Source organism: Mytilus edulis, chromosome 1 (assembly GCF_963676685.1).
Source record: "Mytilus edulis chromosome 1, xbMytEdul2.2, whole genome shotgun sequence".
NCBI classification, from domain to species: domain Eukaryota; kingdom Metazoa; phylum Mollusca; class Bivalvia; order Mytilida; family Mytilidae; genus Mytilus; species Mytilus edulis.
The window spans coordinates 59,214,798-59,229,530 of record NC_092344.1 but is presented as its reverse complement, the minus strand read 5'-3'; the positions used below and the strand labels follow the sequence as shown (position 1 = coordinate 59,229,530).

At 35.8% G+C, this 14,733-nt stretch overlaps 1 protein-coding gene across 1 annotated transcript in view; it reads left to right on the top strand.

Annotated features, from left to right (window-relative positions):
- The first annotated feature begins 464 nt into the window (after positions 1–464).
- The window catches only part of LOC139514520 (plexin-A4-like), a 192,242-nt gene continuing 177,973 nt past the window's right edge, over positions 465–14,733 (top strand). The window contains exons 1-3 of the mRNA XM_071303881.1: positions 465–666; positions 5,352–5,471; positions 10,459–10,562. Of these exons, the coding sequence (XP_071159982.1) occupies positions 5,457–5,471; positions 10,459–10,562 (119 nt within the window). The 5' untranslated portion in view covers positions 465–666; positions 5,352–5,456. The remainder of the gene's footprint in view (positions 667–5,351; positions 5,472–10,458; positions 10,563–14,733) is intronic.

Sequence of the window (14,733 nt, the reverse complement as noted above, 5' to 3'; positions counted from 1 at the left end):
ATTTCAACTAAAATCGATTTTTTTCCAAATAGTTATTACCCACTAACTTGACGAGCGATTTTAATATAAAATAGTACAATAAGATGTAGAAATATCTGAAGTTTTATTGTTTATTTGGTCATAACTTTCGTGAAGTTTTTTTCTGCACAAATGCATTTTTTTACGATTTTAATTTGGTTTTAAAAAATATATGATAAACAGAATAATACATGACAAAATCCGTATCACATGCCGTATCACCCTCGACCAATATCATCCCTCAGGCCTAAAGGCCCTCTGGCTGATATTGGTATCTCGGGATGATACGACATATGATACGGATTTTGTCATGAATTATTCTCTATATATTTAGGACTATCAACATTATATCAATGGTTAGTAAAGAAGTGGGACATTTCAGCGTTTGCACTCTTGTCAAAAAAAGAAGCTGGGATAAGTAATGATTTATCATTTCAGAGCTCTTGTGATGAAGTAACTGATGAAAATAATGGTTTTTGCAAAACAAAATTTTTTGGTTCAGTGGAAGGAAATTTATCTTTAACAGTGGACAAAACAATCTATAGTGAGGATATTTCAGTGAGCGGTGCAATAGTAAAATTGGGTGTACTTCAGTTTGACCATCATGCTGTGATTTATGCAGGAACAGCAACTGGGAAAATTGGAAAGGTTTGTTATTATTGTTTTAGATTGAGTTAAAAACATCTTCTATGAAGTCTTTGCATGTCTACTTAACCCTCTTAAGGCAAATGATGCCTCAAGGCATTGCTGACGTCATGCCGAGTGATGCCTTGAGGCAACACCTTAGCCAGGCCGAATGATTCATGAAGGTATTGTCAGTCACATGATAAAACTATTGTTATACGACAGCAAAAATTGAAAATTTTTTTGTCGTATATTGGTTACTTATTATGACGTTGGCACCGTCGTAGTCGTCGTCTGAAGAAATTTGGTTTTTGTACTATAACTTTAGTATAAGTAAATAGAAATCTATGAAATTTTAACACAAGGTTTATGACCTTAAAAGAAAGGTTGGGATTGATTTGGGGAGTTTTGGTTCCAACAGTTTAGGAATTAGGGGCCAAAAAGGTCCCAAATAAGCATTGTTCTTGGTTTTCGCACAATAACTTTAGTATAACTAAACAGAAATCTATGAAATTTTAACATAAGGTTTATGACCACAAAAGGAAGGTTGGGATTGATTTTGGGAGTTTTGATCCCAACAGTTTAGAAAGTAGGGGCCAAAAGGGTCCAAAATTAAACTTTGTTTGATTTCATCAAAAAATGAATTATTGGGGTTCTTAAATTTAATATGCCAAATCTAACCTTGTATTTAGATTCTAAATTTTTGGTCCTGTTTTCAAATTGGTCAACATTAAGGTCCAAAGGGTCCAAAATTAAACTTAGTTTGATTTTAGCAAAATTTGAATTCTTGGGGTTCTTTGATATGCTGAATCTAAACATTTTCAAGTTGGTCCAAACTGGGGTCCAAAATTAAACTTTGTTTGATTTCAACAAAAATTGAATATATGGGGTTCTTCAATATATGCCGAATCTAACCATGTATTTAGATTTTTAATATTTGGGCCTGGTTATCAAATTGGTCCACATTGAGGTCTAAAGGGTCTAAAATTGAACATTATTTGCATTTCATCAAAAATTGAATTCTTGGGGTTCTATGATATGCTGAATCTAACCATGTATTTAGATTTTGAATATTGGACCATAATAGGTATATTTGATATATCTTTGAAAGAGGTCTCCCCATGGAAGTGCTCACAAAACATATTACTATTAGGCCCAGAGAAGGACATCATTGACTTTTTCCCGACCTTTTCTATCTGACAAAATTGTACAAAATATGATTAAGAAAACTGATAGTTATGATAAGATAAGGCCTAAAAAAAATAATGTTGTGTTTCCGATCACCCCCTTGAAATTTTGAAGGGACGGTAGGTAGGGATTTTTTTTTTTTTTTTTTTTTTTATTATATATATCATACCAGACAAAAGTTTGGGATTTAATAGAAAGAGATTGATTACCCACTTTAAAAATCTCCCTGAGATAAATTTTAGTTTACCCCTTTTAAAATCCCCCTGAAGTAACTTTTAGTTTACCCCCTTTTAAAATACCCCTGAAAAAAAAAAACTAAGTCCAAACCTAAAAAAAATTGAGGCAGCACATCCCCTAGAAAATTAGCTTTTTAAACCCTATTCCCCTATTTTAGGACCAAAAGTTTGGGATTGTCAGAGAAAGAAATTGAGAAGATGTGGGGCAGTTTCATTTATAGGAACATGAACCAAACATCATCCCAAACCGACAGATAAACGAATATATTATATACACTGTACCTGGCAGGACACTTTCTTTTGGCATAGTAGGAGATTACTCTGACGTCCGACGGCTGTTTTGCCAGACAAGCTGGGGCCGTGGGAGCCCAGCTTGTCTAGCAAAACAGCCGTCGGACATCAGAGTAATCTCGGACTATTTTGGCAAAGCATCTGTGGCTTTTCATCAGAATGTCTAAAGCGTTGATTGGCTGACCAGTTTCAGATGGATTAATATCAGGTTCATATTGAAGAAGGGTCTGGCATGAAAATTTGATAAATTCAATTCCAAAAGATTGCATTGTTCCAACAGTTGTGTTATTGTCATCAATCTCGGTCCAGTCATTTTTGCCGGTGGCCGAGCACAAAATTTGTGTTGTGTATTTTTTTCATCGATGTTAGACATTGGATGAATTTCATTGCTAATGTCAAAAATTTAGAAATATTTTTTTCTCCGCGAAATGGTCACACTTTCCGTGTTGAACATTGAATAGGACGCGTTGTGTTGCCATGTACAAACACTGACAAGAGACAATAACTACTGCGCATGCTCCCGCATATATAATTAGCAAAGAAGATCCCACTTTCCAGTACATTCTAAAAATAAGCCTCGAGTTTAAAATTAGCGTTGTTTTCTTTTGGGGCGATAAAAAGATCGAGGGACTTAAATTTTTTTATTTTCTTTCAGAAAAAACGGTCGGTAGGTATACAAATTATTTTTTTTCCCACATCAGCTTTAAAAACTTTTGAGTCGGGGGGGTCTGAAGAACGGTAGGTCAGGTGACCGGAAACACAACATTTTTTTTTAGGCCTAAGATGAGATATTTTATCCCAATTAAAGGGCCCACGGCATGAACTGATGAATAGCAAAGTAATTTATCACAATGATTTCGATAATTGACATGATGATGTTGATATAAATCACATATACATATGAATATAAGTTATTGTAATCATCTCAATTCTAAGATATTAAACCATCCAGATCAGAGCCACGTACATATTGATCACATATTAGTAGTAGGCATAACAATTATATACATGATATAAACAGGCACTTATAATCAAGGAGGTTACATAAAAACGTCTTTTTAACACAATATTTATGCCCCACCTACGATAGTAGAGAGGCATTATGTTTTCTGGTCTGTGGCTCCGTTCGTTCGTTCGTTCACAGGTTAAAGTTTTTGGTCAAGGTAGTTTCTGATGAAGCTGAAATCTAATCAACTTGAAACTTAGTACACTTGTTGCTTATGATATGATCTTTCTAATTTTAAAGCCAAATTAGACTTTTGACCCCAATTTCAAGGTCAACTGAACATAGAAAATGAAAATGGGAGTTTCAGGTTAAAGTTCTTGGTCAAGGTAGTTTTTGATGAAGCTGAAGTCCAATCAACTTGAAACTTAGTACACTTGCTGCTTATGATATGATCTTTCTAATTTTAAAGCCAAATTAGACTTTTGACCCCAATTTCAAGGTCAACTGAACATAGAAAATGAAAATGGGAGTTTCAGGTTAAAGTTTTTGGTCAAGGTAGTTTTTGATGAAGCTGAAGTCCAATCAACTTGAAACTTAGTACACTTGCTGCTTATGGTATGATCTTTCTAATTTTAAAGCCAAATTAGACTTTTGACCCAATTTCACGGTCCATGGAACATAGAAAATGATAGTGCCAGTGGGGCATCTGTGTACTTTGGACACATTCTTGTTTTTATATAAGTTTCTGTGATATTTAGTCCTTGACTGATTAATTTTTACATTTAAAATTTCTACTTTTCAGGATAATCCAGGTGACCTTTGCTATATACATTAATCAGTTTGTCATTGTGTATATATTTACTAAGAAAATTTTTGTCACCCCCAGTAACAGGAAAACATCCTTGTGACAGTATAAAACTTAACCCCTGAATAATTAAAATAATGTCACTCACTATTTTAAATCCTCTTAGAAAAATAAATTCTGGGCAGATTTTCACTTTTAATGCATCAGTCGATTTGTTTAAATAAGTGGTTCATGAATAAAGGTCAACTGTACCTTGAAATAAGTAAAGGTGTTTTCCTTCAATCAGATACATGTTACAAATAATCACTGTAGGAGAGGAAAAGCAGCATATGATACTAGCTCTATCAGGATCACTCATCAACAGTTACAAAAAAGCAAAAAATTACACAACCTCCAACTAAAACTACAGAAATATAATATTCACACTTAGAGACTTCAGGAAATATATGATAAGAGACACAAAAGAAAATACAAAATGAGACTACAGAATACAAACAAAACACCATTGAAGTTTGTATAAAATTCTAACATGACGTCCTTCAAATGCTTTGAGTACACACCCGTGGTAAAATAAGAATATATTGGTTGGGCGATTGTACTCCCACGTCATATGATTGTTTATGGATGGAGAACATGACTTCATAGAATGATAACGTAATAGTTTAAGCATTTTTCGGGAAAATACACGCTTCTGATACCGAAAATCATCACCAGAATGAAACGTAAACAAACAATACTAAAATGTGGTATAAGCCCTTTTTTATATACATAGAAGATATATAAGTAAATTATCATTAAAATTCATCCAAATCTATCTAAATATATTATTGTAAATAGTTTGAGCATGTCACTAAATCTGTTTGCTCCGTTCTTTACCGCCAATCTTAAAGTGGGTTAATTTATGGGAACGGCAAATATTTGCCTCCATCTAGTGCGCTTTGAACCAAAACAATTGCTATATTTGTCTTATCAGAATCGAAATAATTCATGGGGGCTTGAGTATATCTAAATTTTACCACGGGTTGTCCCTTTATGCCGATATTTTACCCCTCGCTATCGCTCAGGGTAAAATATTTGTCATAAAGGGCCAACCCGTGGTAAAATAACGATATATTCAAGCCCCCATGAATTATTTCTTAATTATATTTAGTGGAGAAATATTGTAACTTACTTTAAGCAACATAAGTATAAGAATTTAATTGATTTATGATAGTTTGTTTTACCAGGAGTTTTTTACTTGCAGATATTTCTGAACAAGATACATAGCAAATCTTTAGGAAGATTCAAAACCGTTCAGAATTCTTTTCCTGTTTTGGACATTAAAATTCATTTCCAGGATGTCTATGTAATGACTGAAAATATGGTAATATAAACTTATATTTATAAAGTTTATCATCAAGTCTACAATAAATATATCAAACTTCTAATCTCGAAAATTTAGGCAGATGGGGTCATCAAGTGTTAAAAGCAAAAAGTTTCAGAAGATGTGCTTGTCGTATATCAAATGAAAGGTTGTATTAAAAGTACATTACTAAAACATCACTTTTACAGGAAAGACCTTTCAATTGATCTACAGATTGAGTTACTAGTTTATAAATCAATTTCTATGTCAAACCTTAATGGAACCACTACATGAGGGCTATAATATATATTATCCCCTGCAAAAATTTGAAGGTGCATTAAGCAAAAGTCTGGTGTAGATTAGAACTCAATAATCATACAGTTATGAGTCCATATCCAGGCTGACATGACACACAAGTTTATAGCAGTGATATGCATGAAATATGTATTAACCTTAGCAGCATAAGTTGAAATTATTATTATAAAGCCAGTTGTAAATATTGTTACAGGCAAAAAAATACTTGAAGGCTTAAATAATGACACCCAGGATGTTTTGAAAGAAATGATCCGGTGAACATTTGTAGCTCACCTGGCCCAAAGGTTTTCTCACCACTTGGCGTCTGTCGTCGTTAACTTTTTATACGACGTCGTATATTGCTATCACGTTGGTGTCGTCGTCGGCATCGTCGTCCGAATACTTTTAGTTTTCGCACTCTAACTTAAGTAAAAGTGAATAGAAATCTATAAAATTTTGACACAAGGTTTATGACCACAAAAGGAAGGTTGGGATTAATTTTGGGAATTTTGATCCCAATATTTTAGGAATAAGGGGCCAAAAAGGGCCCAAATAAGCATTATCTTGTTTTTCGCACAGTTTAGTTTAAGTAAATAGAAATCTATGAAATTTTGACACAAGGTTTATGACCACAAAAGGAAAGTTGGTATTGATTTTGGGAGCATTGGTCCTAACAGTTTAGGAATTAGGGGCCAAAAGGGGTCCAAATAAGCATTTTTCTTGGTTTTCGCACCATAACTTTAGTATAAGTAAATAGAAACCTATGAAATTTAAACACAAGGTTTATGACCATAAAAGGAAGGTTGGTATTGATTTTGGGAGTTTTGGTCCTAACAGTATAGGAATAAGGGGCCCAAAGGGGCCAAAATTAAACTTTGTTTGATTTCATCAAAAATTGAACAATTGGGGTTCTTTGATATGTCGAATCTAACTGTGTATGTAGTTTCTAAATTTCTGGTCCAGTTTTCAAATTGGTCTACATTGGTATTGATTTTGGGTGTTTTGGTCCTAACAGTATAGGAATAAGGGGCCCAAAGGGGCCAAAATTAAACTTAGTTTGATTTTGACAAAAATTGAATCCTTGGGGTTCTTTGATATGCCGAATCTAAAAATGTACTTAGATTTTTGATTATTGGCCCAGTTTTCAAGTTGGTCCAAATTGGGGTCCAAAATCAAACTTTGTTTGATTTCATCAAATTTGAATAAATGGGGTTCTTTGATATGCCAAATCTAACTGTGTATGCAGATTCTTAATTTTTGGTCCTGTTTTCAAATTGGTCTACATTAAAGTCCAAAGGGTCCAAAATTAAACTTATTTTGATTATAACAAAAATTGAATTCTTGGGGTTCTTTGATATGCTGAATCCAAACATGTACTTAGATTTTTGATTATGGGCCCAGTTTTCAAGTTGGTCCAAATCAGGATCTAAAATTATTATATTAAGTATTGTGCTATAGCAAGAAATTTTCAATTGCACAGTACTCAGCAATAACAAGAAATCTTCAATTGCACAGTATTGTGCAATAGCAAGAAATTTTCAATTGCACAGTATTGCACAATAGCAAGAAATCTTCAATTGCACAAGATTGTGCAATAGCAAGTATTATCAATTGCACAGTATTGCGCAATAGCAAGAAATATCTAATTGCACAATATTGTGCAATAGCAAGAATTTCAATTGGAGTTATCTTTCTTTGTCCAGAGTAGGTAGTTGAATCAACTTAAATCATTGTTTTATACAATATACAATGTATATTCACTTTTACTACCAACTGATAAATTAAAACAATCTTTACCATTCAGTGATAACAAGCACTTTTTTACATTTTAATATTTTATGATGTATTTAAATGAGTAATTATTGTTGCAAACTCCATTAGAAATTTGAATTGAGATCAGTTTTGGAATAAAGGATAGGGGGATTTGAAAAAAAAAATTGGGCAGGGGGTGGGGTGGGGCTGTTTCAATTTTTCTCATTTGAAATTTCATAAATAAAAAGAAAATTTCTTCAAACATTTTTATGAGAGGATTAATATTCAACAGCATAGTGAATTGCTCAAAGGCAAAACAAAAATTTTAAGTTCATTAGACCACATTCATTTTGTGTCAGAAACCTATGCTGTGTCAACTATTTAATTGCAATCCAAATTTAGAGCTGAATTCAGCTTGAATGTTGTGTCCATACTTTCCCCAACTGTTCAGGGTTCAACCTCTGCGGTCGTATAAAGCTGCGACTTGCGGAGCATCTGGTTACATTTTGAACTTCTTCTAGGAACCACTGAATGGAATGAAACCAAACATGGCATGAATGTTCCTTATGAGGTGCTGACCAAGTGTTGTTACTTTGTAGCCGATCCATCATCCAAGATGGCCGCTAGCGGGGGACTTAGTTTAAGATTGAAATAAACAATTAATTTCCCCATAGGCGACAATGGTAGCCTTTTTCGAGATACAGACTTTAGAAAGTTGATTTTTTTAACGAAACCTTGCTAGAAGCAAAGAAAAGTTATTAGGACAGTATTTTTTGGTCCAAGAAATATAGGTTCGCGTTGCTTTTCTTAGCGTATTTTGTACTTATCTCCCATGCCTATCAATTTTGCCCGTAAAAATACGTGTCTTGTCCAAGCGTTGAAAAGTCATCTCAGTGCCTTTAGGGCTACGGAATAATTTTTATTTTGCCTTTTGTATAAAGCAGAGTGCACGAAGTCTCTAATAATAAAAAATAACGGGCACACATATCGACCAATCAGGATTCGCCATACTCTTAATTCTGAATACCATGTTATGCTCATAAAATGGCTGCGCCCATAAAATCTAATGGTGTTGTAACCTCTAACATAGGGCCCTATGGGAAATGCATACAAATGACTTCTTTTAGAGAACCACTGAATGGAATGAAACCAAACATGGCATGAATGTTCCTTATGAGGTGCTGACCAAGTGTTGTTACTTTGTAGCCGATCCATCATTCAAGATGGCCGCCAGGGGGGAACTTAGTTTAACATAGGACCCTATGGGAAATGCATACAAATGATTTCTTTTAGAGAACCACTGAATGGAATGAAACCAAACATGGCATGAATGTTCCTTATGAGGTGCTGACCAAGTGTTGTTACTTTGTAGCCGATCCATCATTCAAGATGGCCGCCAGGGGGGAACTTAGTTTAACATAGGACCCTATGGGAAATGCATACAAATGATTTCTTTTAGAGAACCACTGAATGGAATGAAACCAAACATGGCATGAATGTTCCTTATGAGGTGCTGACCAAGTGTTGTTACTTTGTAGCCGATCCATCATTCAAGATGGCCGCCAGGGGGGAACTTAGTTTAACATAGGACCCTATGGGAAATGCATACAAATGACTTTTTTTAGAGAACCACTGAATGGAATGAAACCAAACATGGCATGAATGTTCCTTATGGGGTGCTGACCAAGTGTTGGTACTTTGTAGCCGATCCATCATCAAAGATGGCCACCAGCAGGGGACTTAGTTTAACATAGGACCCTAAGGGAAATTCATACAAATGACTTCTTTTAGAGAACCACAGAATGGAATGAAACCAAACATGGCATGAATGTTCCTTATGAGGTGCTGACCAAGTGTTGTTACTTTGTAGCCGATCCATCATCAAAGATGGCCGCCAGCAGGGGACTTAGTTTAACATAGGACCCTAAGGGAAATTCATACAAATGACTTCTTTTAGAGAACCACTAGTACTGAATGGAATGAAACCAAACATGGCATGAATGTTCCTTATGAGGTGCTGACCAAGTGTTGTTACTTTGTAGCTGATCCATCATCAAAGATGGCCGCCAGCAGGGGACTTAGTTTAACATAGGACCCTAAGGGAAATTCATACAAATGACTTCTTTTAGAGAACCACTGAATGGAATGAAACCAAACATGGCATGAATGTTCCTTATGAGGTGCTGACCAAGTGCTGTTACTTTGTAGCCGATCCATCATCCAAGATGGCCACCAGGGGGGGACTTAGTTTAACATAGGACCCTATGGGAAATATATACAAATGTCTTCTTTTAGAGAACCAATGAATCTAATTAAACCAAACATGGCATGAATGTTCCCTATGAGGTGCTTACCAAGTGTTGTTACTTTGTAGCCCATCCAACATCCAAGATGGCCGCCAGCAGGGGGACTTAGTATTAACATAGGACCCTACGGGAAATGCATACAAATGAATTCTTTTAGAGAACCACTGAATGGAATGAAACCAAACATGGCATGAATGTTCCTTATGAGGTGCTGACCAAGTGTTGTTACTTTGTAGCCGATCCATCATCCAAGATGGCCACCAGTGGGGGACTTTAGAATGAAATCAAACAGAGCCTGAATGTTCCTTTCCTAATATGAGGTTGTGTTGTTACTTTTTGCCAAATTTTATATTTTTTTTATATGATTCAAAAACCCAAGTAGAATCAGGTGAATGATACCGGCTCTTGAGAGCCTCTAGTTCAAAATTAAACTCATTGGTATAAGATTTTAAGGCCTGGAAATTAATTCTGAATTTTAAGCCTAGTTTAAGTTTATGGTTCTGTGGTACCTTGTTTAGGCTTGTATACTGTTTTCTAAATATTGCCATAACACCAGGTATGAATTTGATACATGGTTTCTATACTGATTTTACATTTGATACAGGTATCTATAATTTTTAATGTAGCATAATTGATAATAAAATTTCTATTTACAGGTTATAAATGTAGCTAACAAAGAATCATGTCCTTTGTCCAGTTCATGTGAAACTTGTATGACATCAGATAATCCTGCTTGTGGATGGGACATAGCCAGTTCAAAGTAGGATATATTCATAAAATTTGTGCTTAAATCAATAATATTAATGTTTGGTTTCAGACATTCTATTTGTAATTTCATTGGAATTTTAACACAAGGTCTAATAGAATCTTCTTATGATGGATTTTAAATGTTTTAATATGGAAGATGTTTTTCAGGTTATCTATTCCTATGTAATCTTGGGATATCAATGCATTGAATAAAATACCTCAATTCAGAAGTATAGATTTTAACCATCATAAATTAGAGTTTTTGTAACAGCTTTGAGGTACTGTCAAATCAATATCAAAAGGGTACAGTATAAATAATTAAAAAAGTTAAAGTTATAATTTTAATGATGTTGTGTATCAATAATAACTGAAAAAATGGTAATTCCAACACAATTATATAGATAAATATTTCCACAGCCCTAATCTTTTACTGATTGGTATGGTTGGTATCATGGATGCTAGCCAATCATTGCTCTTGATTTATTTAAATTATCCAATCAGATTGTTAATTACAGTCTTTGTTTTATCACAAGCGCGCTTGATCACTTTTGAATTTGCACAAAGCGTGTGCAGGCTGCTTTTCATATTCCAGTTACAATTCAATTTTATTTATCACTGGAATTATTCAATTTTTAAAGCTAAATGTTTTTTAAACATGTTTGTTTAAAATATGACGTCTGAACGTGCATATGTTCGTGCAGAACAACAAATTAGAAACATTCTAAATATTCCGAAATGGTATATTTTCTCCAATGCGGAAATTCGGTATGTGGCCAGAATATTAAAGAATTGTAGAGGAAATTTAACGAGCTTTTATTGGATATTATGAATGGATTGTGCAGCGCAATGCAACAGGTGTCTATTCTGTGGAGAAATTCTTAAATTGTGTAATATTCACAACAGATATTCCAGACAGGTGTAAAGGATTTTATAAAGCCATTGGATTTACATTTTGAACACTTTCATCGTTAATAAACTTAACCCTTCACCGATTGCTGCCCAGACAGAAGCTACTCACTAACACCATGTTCACAGTTTTGTTCATGTTTTGATAATTTTTTCTTCATAAAAAATTCAAATTTTCGGCATTATCTAGGTGAAATTCTCAAAATTCTGCTCTTTGACCCCAAATCGTAATTTTTCAACCCAAAACAGCAAAATTTTGAAAAAATTTATGAGGCTGTACAAATTCCTCACACTGAACGATGTTCCTTCCAGGTGTTTTGTACATAAAACAACATTTAATGTCCAAAAAGTATACTAGTTTGGCTTCATTTCTTCCATATTCCTTCAAAAAAATGTTCCCTCATTTCAAATTCTCTTAAATTCCGTAAATTTCCTCTGATTTTGACACGGTTTTCAACAAACGGAAGCGCCATGTTTATACTTTCATCCAGGTATTCATCTAAGAAAGATAACTCATGTTTGCACTGTTTGAGCAGGAAATATAAAAGAGGTATTCCGATCCGGTAAGACGGCACTCATCGTCAGCTGTCTGAATCGTGAATCCCGGTAAACCGGGACTCATCGGGGAAAGGGTTAAACAATGTTTGAATCGGAAAACAAGGAGATCGGAAACCCGATGGTCAAACTATCTGACATTGACGGGGTCAAAAAGTAAGCGGCCAGCAAAAAAGTAATTGAACATTCTGCGGCTGAGTTAATCAGGCCAGGATATGACTCTATAGAAGTGCTTTCTTGCCTCCTGCCTGAGGATTTGAAAAAGTCCAAGATCCCAATCGGACAACAAAAGCTACTGCTGCGTGCAGTAAGATTTATGTTTCCAGTGGAGAGCAGGAACAAATCCAACATGGCGGCACAGGAACAACTTTCGGCAACTTCACCTGCAGCCCAACTCAACACATGCGCAACAGAGACAATAGATGGCTGTGCAGTTCAAACCTGAAGTGGAGATATATACATTCAAGCTATAATGAAACAGCTTCAACAGCAACAATTGTTACTGTTGGGCAATAGTCTAAACAAACACCAAGGACAATCAACAGTGCATCCCGAAGGTATTTAAGATTTTGACTGTGTTTCTAACATTATTTCGTGGAAAGACCCACAAATATTTTTTAAATCTTCCTTCAATCAATATGTAACTATAAATTTTTATGACATTACTGATTTGTAAATGTACAAATGCCAGGTACTTCAGAGGAAAAACTTATTTCAGATGCTTCGGGGGGTCTGCTGATTTGCAAATCTGGTCCAGTTAAGCCCAAACTTGGGTCCCTGAGTTTGTGTCAATGGTCTAGTGAGAATTTATCTATTATGTACAAACTGCTGTCCTCTGGTAATTTGCCACAGACTCAGTTACTTGATTACCTATCATATACTGCAAGGATTTACAATCTTGTATCTTGTGACATGGTTTCTGTTTTTTTAGGCCACCTGGCCCGAAGGGCCAAGTGAGCTTTTCTCACCACTTGGCGTCCGTCGTCCGTCGTCGTCGTCCGTCGTCGTCGTCGTCGTTAACAATTTACATTTTGAACTTCTTCTAGAGAACCACTGAATGGAATGGACCCAAACATGGCATGAATGTTCCTTATGAGGTGCTGACCAAGTGTTGTTACTTTGTAGCCGATCCATCATCCAAGATGGCCGCCAGCGGGGGACTTAGTTTAACATAGGACGCTATGGGAAATGCATACAAATGACTTCTTTTAGAGAACCACTGAATGGAATGAAACCAAACATGGCATGAATGTTCCTTATGAGGTGCTGACCAAGTGTTGTTACTTTGTTGCTGATCCATCGTCCAAGATGGCCGCCAGCCGGGGACTTAGTTTAACATAGGACCCTATGGAAAATGCATACAAATGACTTCTTTTAGAGAACCACTGAATGGAATAAAACCAAACATAGCATGAATTATCCTTATGGGGTGCTGACCAAGTGTTGTTACTTTGTAGCCGATCCGTCATCCAAGATGGCCGCCAGCGGGGGACTTAGTTTAACATAGGACCCTATGGGAAATGCATACAAATGACTTCTTCTAGAGAACCACTAAATGGAATGAAACCAAACATTGCATGAATGTTCCTTATGGAGTGCTGACCAATTGTTGTTACTTTGTAGCCGATCCATTATCCAAGATGGCCGCCAGCGGGGACTTAGTTAAACATAGGACTTAATGGAAATGCATACAAATGACTTCTTCTAGTGAACCACTGAATAGAATGAAACCAAACATGGCATGAATGTTCCTTATGTGGTGCTGACCAAGTGTTGTTACTTTGTAGCCGATCCATCATCAAAGATGGCCCCAAGCAGGGGACTTAGTTTAACATAGGACCCTATGGGAAATGCATACAAATGACTTCTTTTAGAGAACCACTGAATGGAATAAAACCAAACATAGCATGAATGTTCCTTATGGGGTGCTGACCAAGTGTTGTTACTTTGTAGCCGATCCATCATCCAAGATGGCCGCCAGCGGGGGACTTAGTTTAACATAAGACCCTATGGGAAATGCATACAAATGACTTCTTCTAGAGAACCACTAAATAGAATTAAACCAAACATAGCATGAATGTTTCTTATGGAGTGCTGACCAAGTGTTGTTACTTTGTAGCTGATCCATTATCCAAGATGGCTGCCAGCGGGGGACTTAGTTTAACATAGGACCCTATTGGAAATGCATACAAATCACTTCTTCTAGTGAACCACTGAATGGAATGAAACCAAACATGGCATGAATGTTCCTTATGTGGTGTTGACCAAGTGTTGTTACTTTGTAGCGGATCCATCAACCAAGATGGCCGCCAGCGTGGGACTTAGTTTAACATAGGACCCTATGGGAAATGCATACAAATGACTTCTTTTAGAGAACCACTGAATGGAATAAAATCAAACATGGCATGAATGTTCCTAATGTGGTGCTGACCAAGTGTTGTTACATTGTAGCCGATCCATTATCCAAGATTGCCGCCAGCGGGGGAACTTAGTTTAACATAGGACCCTATGGGAAATGCATACAAATGACTTCTTTAAGAGAACCACTGAATGGAATAAAACCAAACAATGCATGAATGTTCCTTATGAGGTGCTGACCAAGTGTTGTTACTTTGTAGCCGATCCATCATCCAAGATGGCCGCCAGCAGGGGACTTAGTTTAACATAGGACCCTATGGGAAATGCATACAAATGACTTCTTTTAGAGAACCACTGAATGGAAT